The 8,612-nt window shown below is 39.5% G+C and overlaps 1 protein-coding gene across 8 annotated transcripts; it reads left to right on the top strand.

Annotated features, from left to right (window-relative positions):
* LOC119794108 (piggyBac transposable element-derived protein 3-like) lies at positions 1–4,876 on the top strand. Of its 8 annotated transcripts, none has more exons than XM_038301469.1 (6): positions 1,122–1,413; positions 1,522–2,355; positions 2,612–2,662; positions 4,094–4,163; positions 4,302–4,359; positions 4,435–4,876. In XM_038301469.1, exons 1-4 carry the CDS (start codon positions 1,221–1,223, stop codon positions 4,147–4,149), a joined length of 1,134 nt encoding a protein of 377 aa, XP_038157397.1. In that variant the 5' UTR covers positions 1,122–1,220; the 3' UTR covers positions 4,150–4,163; positions 4,302–4,359; positions 4,435–4,876. The 8 variants fall into 8 exon arrangements, 7 of the variants coding, with proteins under 7 accessions (XP_038157397.1, XP_038157396.1, XP_038157395.1 ...); XM_038301468.1 differs by having other exon boundaries at positions 4,432–4,876; XM_038301467.1 differs by having other exon boundaries at positions 4,247–4,359.
* Positions 4,877–8,612: the final 3,736 nt, after the last annotated feature.

Here is an 8,612-nt window from a genome sequence, read left to right as displayed (position 1 = left end):
GTCACTGTGCTAACTAAGGTTGCTAACTAGGGTGCTGAGAGCCCAGTAAGCCTGGTCCTTGTCAAGATGCTGCTACTGTCTTTGAAATCAAATTTCTGCTATTTTTGCACGTTCAGGAGGAGAAGGGCAACACATCACAGGTGAGTCCCTTTCACGGTTTTAACTGAAGTTAGCTAACTTTAACCAACTGACAAAGAAATGTGTAGTTTCTGAGCCATGCTGTTTATGTATATGCACTGCAGCTATATATTTTTACTATACGGAACATTTAATCTTCACAGATGCAACACTTCCATTAATGTTTCTGTAGGAACGGCTGCATAGATTATATTTCTGGTCTACTTTAGACTACATGTGCTTAAAGTTATTGTTAATGGCAGAAGCAACTTTTTCCAAGTTTGGTTCAATAATTAATTTGAATTACTTTGAGTGTGAAATGTTCATGCATGCAAGTTAAATCTCTGAAGAACATGTTAGCTTTTGTTTCAATACTTTGGTAATACTTAGAAGTATAAAGCTTGGCATCAGAGATATTATTTAATATTTTCCTTTGACGTCTTGACTCTCACCCCCAAAATACTTGCACTAAAGTCACTGGGTCCATGACAGTTGAAGGATTTTAAAATAAGAGAATTTAAATATTAATATTTTACAGCTTTTCTCAGTTTGGGTGCATCTCTCAGAACAGAATTGAAATTCCTAAAACTACCTGTTCAATCTTCAAATTACTGTGTCACTTCTGCACATCAAAAAATTAGTTTTGCAAGTTTTGCTTTTGTACATCATGTAGCTGGTGATGTACACTTCTATGCTTTTATAATTGTAATTTGCTTTTATCGTCTTGATCAAAATATGTTAACCCTCCTGTTGTCCTCGGGTCAAAATGACCCGCCACTGTGTTAAACCCCCCCCCCCCCCCCCCCCCCCCCCAAAAAATCCCCTAAATGTAATTTTTTTAACTTGAGATTTTAAGACTTTTCCTAGATTGGCCCAGACAATAGAAAAAGTTCAGTGTTGCTTTTAGTCTCATTTCCATGTAAGCTGTACAAAAAAAGGTACAAAGATGGTCTTCAGGTCAAAATGACCCGTGAGGCAAATGGAGTTGAAATCAAGGTCAGAGTTATTTACAAACCATAAAATGTTACAAAGTTTTAGTTGTGTCTCAGATCAATCAGTAGCAGAAGTAAGCAGAGAGTGGAAGGCCAATTTTCCGAGCCACAATGCCACTCAAACTCTTTCACACCTACTCAAGACTGATGCGATTTGATGACCGTGAATCAAGACCAGCAAGATGTATGACAGACAAACTTGCAGCCATAAGAGAGGTATGGGACAAGTGGGTGGAGCGGTTACCCTACCTCTACAATCCAGAGCCTGATGTAACAGTGGATGAGCAACTGGTTCCATTTAGAGGTAATCTGTTTTCATATTTGTAATAAAAGTGATTTTCACTATTGATTTCTTTGACTGTTTTCTGTGACACTGATACTAATCACTGATGCTAATGTCTTTTGTCCAAAGGTTGTTGTCCTTTCCAGCAGTATATGCCCAGCAAGCCAGCAAAATATGGGATCAAGTCATGGGTGGCTTCCGAATCAAGCTATGCTTGGAAAATGCAAGTCTATACTGGGAAGTCAACCAGTGGATGCCCAGAGAAGAACCAGGGGTTGCGAGTTGTGCTTGATGTGACAGAGGGACTGAGGGGTCACAATGTGACATGTGACAATTTCTTCAACTCTTATGAACTCGGACAGCAGCTCCTGAAGAGGAAGATCACCATGGTTGGTACAGTTCGAAAGAACAAGCCTGAGCTCCCACCTGCACTGCTTGGGTCAAAGGAGAGAGAGGTCTTCTCCTCAAAGTTTGCCTTCACACCCACCACCACTCTAGTTTCCTACCTCCCAAAGAAAAACAAGAATGTAGTTCTTCTGAGCACACTGCACAAAGACGGCGACACTAGTGACCGTGAGGACAGGAAGCCAATCATTATCCTGGAATTCAACCGAAACAAAGGAGGTGTGGACAACCTAGATAAGGTGATTGGAGCATATAGCTGCAGAAGAATGACTGCCCGCTGGCCCCTGGTCATCTTCCACAACATCATTGATGTGTCCTCCTACAATGCCTTTGTGATTTGGATAGAGATCAACCCAACCTGGATGTCTCATAAGCACAACAAGAGGAGGGTGTTCCTGGAGCAGCTAGGAAAGGCACTTGTAACTCCACTCATTGAAAGAAGGAAGCATGTCCCCCGCACAGAAGCCTCAGCAGCAGTTGTGAAAGCTATTCAGAGTGCAGCAGCTCCTGATCAACCTGAGGATCCATCTACCACAGCCACTTCCCCAGCTAAGCCAAGTAAGAGGAAGAGATGTCAGTTCTGCCCTCAGACTGTAAAACACATACTGTGTGCTGCAGGTGTAAGAAATATATCTGCAAAGACTGTGCACTTGCATACTGCCCTACATGTGCCAATTAGTTGAATGGGTTATGTTATTTTTCATATTTTTGTATTGTACATCCTCTTGTTCACTGGAGAAAAGTAAAAGAAAATTAGTCACTGTGATGAATAAAAATGCATTCGAAACTCATTTTGCACATTTTTTTTCTTAAGCTATAGAAATTCAAGTGGAGAGGGAAAACTCAAGTATTCACACATTTTGTGGTGAGTGACAATATACAAGATAGAATTTGGTGTTTAAAATTCAATTAAGCTGCTTATATTGGGGGTTTAGTGAAGACGGGTCATTTTGACCCGGAGGATAAAGGGTGTATACAGAAAATGAGGACAACAGGACAACAACGTGTCTGTGTTGAATTCTCAACTTCCAAAATAGCATCAGTTCATTGTGTAAGTCTTAACATGCATAAGTCTTAAAGTTGTCATAATGTGAATCATATATTAATTAATTTATATTCTATTATTTTCTAAATCTGTCCTGAATTGGTAAATTGCTCCCAAGTGAGTCCTGAGTTTCTCTAACAGGTCAGTGTATGAACCATTAGCTCAACCAACGATCAACCAGTTTTCTGAAACAGATTGGAGGTGCATCTTGTGAACCATCAGTTGGCAACATTATGCTCTATATAGTCAGAACACAACACAATGTTACATGTCTGAGAACTGATGAACAAGTATCTGGACAGAGTGAACAGCCAGAGAGAAGAAGAGGAGTGAGGCTGAGGAGGAAATAGTTGGGAGGAAAGCAGAAGAAGAGTCAGAAGAGGCTGAGGACATCTGCCAGTTTCCATCAGTCCAACATCAGGACATGGCTGAGACCCACAACATGACGCTGATGGAGGTCCTCCCACCCTACTGTTCATTCCTTAACCCCACTGAGGAAAAAAGATCCTCAGTGGAGTTAAGGAACAAAGTGACTATGGAAATTAAAATGTAATGTAATTTCTACAGCACTGTACAGTTTTCCTTGAGGAGATTGTCCTGTGGCTCCTTTTCTACTTTTTTTGTTCTCTGCATTTCTGTCTTTTTCTTTCTGAATCACCAAGGCATGGTCCATGAATAAATTATAGCAAAAGCGTAAATCAGTGTTTCTCAATCCTGGTCTTCAGCGTCACCCTGTCCTGCAGGCTTAGGTATTTCCCTTCTGCCACACACCTGAATTGTATCTCTGGATGATTAACAAGCTTCTGCAGTACTTGATTGTCATCCAATCATTTGAATCAGCTGTTCTGGAGTAGAGGCACATCTAAAACATGCAGAGCAGGGGGTGGTGAGGAGCAGGGTTGAGAAACACTGGCGTAAATGATCCTTTTGTAGTCTCTTCTCATGACTAATCAATTTGACTGTCTTATCTGTACATAGAGAGACTATAACTTATTATTTTGAGTCACTGATATGTTAACAGACAGAATTTTAAGAGCTGAACTAAGGATTTTGAAAGCAAACAAATGCTATTTTTCCTGTTTCTACAAATTGTTTTGAGAAATGCGCTTACTGTTTTGTAAATGCCAACAATGACTTGAGAAATGCACCAAAAGTGACTGAGAAAAACTAACCTAGCATAAATTGTCTCAGCTGTATCAATTTGTTTGCCTGTATGAAAAGTGTTCACATTTACAGCTTTGTTTCTGCTAGCTTGCAGGAAATGTAACTTACATAAATGGTTGAAGACAACCTATTGGCCTTCATGAGACTCAGATAAATGGTGAGTATCTATTTCATAAATTGCCTAAAACAGTTATATTTGTTTTTATTTGTTTTTTGTTTGTGTATTTTGTCTGGTTGCAGACCAGAGGATCACACCTGTTGACAACAAACAAAGGTTTAACTACTGAATTTTCAGTCAGAAATGATCGCACCACCTGGTTGAAGTACCTGTGTCCATATGCAAGTCAACAAAGGTGAAACAAACATTTAAGCGAATAAGATGTTCATGTAGTGCATCTTTCTAACTTTTTCTTTTTGTTTTCCAGCAGAGAGGAAACACCCGATTGACAACATGCGAGTCTCAATTTCAACCTGTGACTGGGAAGACTACAACCATCCTGAGCAACGTCTGATCTCAGCGACTTGTGACTCTCAACCCAGAACAAGAATCCTTTTATCACCATTTTGTCTTCTACAATATGTTATCTCTTATGTGGACACATAATGTTTGTTTTGTTTCTGTTTTCCAGATCTCAGTAATACCGTGAGGAAACTGGACAGAAAATAGAATCAGTTCTTTTTTTAACTTGACTTTTTAAATAGAAATTGTTTCTTTAAGTGGATTACTCGTAATCTGTATTTTTGTTTAATTAGAAATTATTTTCTTTATAACTTTCTGTATAGAAATGCTTGACAAGTTACACTTCCTTGTGTGTTGTACTATAATTTGTATGGTAAAATTCTGGTAGGAACAGAGACCAGTAATTTACCATAAGTTTTTTCTGGGGGGGAGGGTTTACAATAAAATGTCAATATATCATCCAGTCTGGATGTGTTTTTCACTCATGGAGATATTATGCCTCAGTCAGCATGACCGTATTTACTACGGCAAAACCACATTTTATTTTTTTTTAAATATTTTAGGAAGTACGGTATTTTACCGTATTTTAAAAATACGGTAGAATCCTGCATTTACAAAATACGGTAATAAACTGGCAGCTGTGGTTGCCAGAATTTTACCGTATATTAAAAATACGGTAAAATCCTGCATTTAGCAAATACGGTAAAAAACTGGCAGCTGTGGTTGCCAGAATTTTACCGTATATTAAAAATACGGTAAAATCCTGCATTTAGCAAATACGGTAAAAAACTGGCAGCTGTGGTTGCCAGAATTTTACCGTATATTAAAAATATGGTAAAATCCTGCATTTAGCAAATACGGTAAAAAACTGGCAGCTGTGGTTGCCAGAATTTTACCGTATTTTAAAAATACGGTAGAATCCTGCATTTACAAAATACGGTGAAAAACTGGCAGCTGTGGTTGCCAGAATTTTACCGTATATTAAAAATACGGTAAAATCCTGCATTTAGCAAATACGGTAAAAAACTGGCAGCTGTGGTTGCCAGAATTTTACCGTATTTTAAAAATACGGTAAAATCCTGCATTTAGCAAATACGGTAAAAAACTGGCAGCTGTGGTTGCCAGAATTTTACCGTATTTTAAAAATACGGTAAAATCCTGCATTTAGCAAATACGGTAAAAAACTGGCAGCTGTGGTTGCCAGAATTTTACCGTATATTAAAAATACGGTAAAATCCTGCATTTAGCAAATACGGTAAAAAACTGGCAGCTGTGGTTGCCAGAATTTTACCGTATATTAAAAATACGGTAAAATCCTGCATTTAGCAAATACGGTAAAAAACTGGCAGCTGTGGTTGCCAGAATTTTACCGTATTTTAGAAATACGGTAAAAAACTGGCAGCTTTGGTTGCCAGAATTTTACCGTATTTTAGAAATACGGTAAAAAACTGGCAGTTTTGGTTGCCAGAATTTTACCGTATAAAGACGGTAAACTTCTGGCAACTCAGCTGCCAGTTTTTTACCGTAAAATGAGGCCGTTTTTTTTTACAGTGTGACTGCACAGGATGACACAGAGTCCCTACCAGCTGTCATTGATACCTCGACTAGCCTGTCAGCTGTAGATACAGGTGCTGGTCATAAAATTAGAATATCATGAAAAAGTAGATTGATTTCAGTAATTCCATTTAAAAAGTGAAACTTGTATATTATATTCATACATTACATACAAACTCATATATTTCAGATGTTTATTTTGTTTAATTTTGATGATTACAAATGACAACAAATGAAAATCTCAAATTCATCATATCAGAAAATTAGAATATTGTGAAAAGGTTCAAAATTGATGGCCCCTGGTGCCACACTCTAATCAGCTAATTAACTCAAACCACCTGCAAAAGCCTTTAAATGGTCTTTCAGTCTAGTTCTATAGGCTACACAATCACGGGGAAGACTGCTGACTTGACAGTTGTCCAAAAGACGACCATCGACACCTTGCACAAGGAGGGCAAGACACAAAAGGTCATCGCTAAAGAGGCTGGCTGTTCACAGAGCTCAGTGTCCAAGCACATTAATAGAGAGGCGAAGGGAAGGAAAAGATGTGGTCGAAAAAAGTGTACAAGCAAGAGAGATAACCGCACCCTGGAGAGGATTGTGAAACAAAACCCATTCAAAAATGTGGGGGAGATTCACAAAGAGTGGACTGCAGCTGGAGTGAGTGCTTCAAGAACCACCACACACAGACGTATGAAAGACATGGGTTTCTGCTGTCGCATTCCTTGTGTCAAGCCACTCTTGAACCACAGACAGCGTCAGAAGCGTCTTGCCTGGGCTAAAGAGAAACAGGACTGGACTGCTGGTGAGTGGTCCAAAGTCATGTTCTCTGATGAAAGTAAATTTTGCATTTCCTTTGGAAATCAAGGTCCCAGAGTCTGGAGGAAAAGAAGAGAGGCACTTCATCCACGTTGCTTGAAGTCCAGTGTAAAGTTTCCACAGTCAGTGATGGTTTGGGGTGCCATGTCATCTGCTGGTGTTGGTCCATTGTGTTTTCTGAGGTCCAGGGTCAACGCAGCCACATACCAGGAAGTTTTAGAGCACTTCATGCTTCCTGCAGCTGACCAACTTTTTGGAGATGCAGATTTCATTTTCCAACAGGACTTGGCACCTGCACACAGTGCCAAAGCTACCAGTACCTGGTTGAAGGACCATGGTATCCCTGTTCTTAATTGGCCAGCAAACTCTCCTGACCTTAACCCCATAGAAAATCTATGGGGTATTGTGAAGAAGAAGATGCAATACACCAGACCCAACAATTCAGAAGAGCTAAAAGCCACTATTAGAGCAACCTGGGCTATCATAACACCTGAGCAGTGCCACAGACTGATCGACTCCATGCCACGCCGCATTGCTGCAGTAATACAGGCCAAAGGAGGCCCAACTAAATACTGAGTGCTGTACATGCTCATACTTTTCATGTTCATACTTTTCAGTTGGCCAACATTTCTATAAATCCTTTGTTTTTATTGGTCTTCAGTAATATTCTAATTTTCTGATATGATGAATTTGAGATTTTCATTTGTTGTCATTTGTAATCATCAAAATATATATATATGAGTTTGTATGTAATGTATGAATATAATATACAAGTTTCACTTTTTAAATGGAATTACTGAAATCAATCTACTTTTTCATGATATTCTAATTTTATGACCAGCACCTGTATGTCCTCTGCAGTAGAAGGAGAAGAAGATCTTCCATCCCCGTTTGCTGACATTCCTGCGCTGGTACATGACCACAGCTACCTTCCTGTCCGCTTTGATGGTCTTGTGGACAACGCTCTCGTGTACATTTCAGGTAAAGGCTGACTAAAAGTTGATTTTGCCTAAAACCGATGGTGCCAATAGTCAAAACCTGAGGGAAATCAATATCCCAATGGCCCAAAAAGATAAATGTTCCCTTAATTTCCCCATGGTTATTATAAATTATTTTAATATACCAACTCTTATTTCAGGATTTGTTGTGCGACGGGCTCTGAAAAAGCTGTCCTGTGATGTCTGCCGTGCCAGCTTGGTAACAGATGCTGCATCTGCCATCAAGGACCAGAGCTACCACCTGCTGAAGTTAAAAAACAATGGAGGTCTGGTGATTCCATCAGAAGGCACAGTGATGGTAGTCAGGGCAGCAGAGTGGGTTCTTCGTCAGACCTCATGTACCAGACGATCACAGCCCATCAAAGTGCTAGAGGTCGTGTACATTGTACGGAAGAGGATAGGGTCAGAGGATGTGTTTGTGCTTGGAGAGCACATCGGAGAAACGCAGTATGGCATAGACAGCCACCACCATACGCTGTTAACATTGGTTGTGTCCTTGTTTTTTAAGTTAAGGCTGCACCACATTGCCAAAATAACCAACCTTGGCTTACAGAGCAACAACATGCGACAGAAACACAATAAAACCGTCCTTTTCAAAGGGCATTAACCAAGCTATGTTTTTTGGGTCATTTTTTAAATCTCTGTCTTCCATGTGTATACCATCACAGTAGTGTAGGTGTGGATTTCAACATGCTACATCTATATATACTTGTGAAGGGGACTATTGTACCAATTTTAATAGCAAATAAATTTCACTTTTATAATGGTTTAAAAA

This window comes from Cyprinodon tularosa, unplaced genomic scaffold (genome assembly GCF_016077235.1).
Source record: "Cyprinodon tularosa strain WSP-4 unplaced genomic scaffold, ASM1607723v1 ctg468, whole genome shotgun sequence".
NCBI lineage: Eukaryota > Metazoa > Chordata > Actinopteri > Cyprinodontiformes > Cyprinodontidae > Cyprinodon > Cyprinodon tularosa.
The sequence above is the reverse complement of the archived record's forward strand: the minus strand, read 5'-3'. Positions and strand labels throughout refer to the sequence as shown.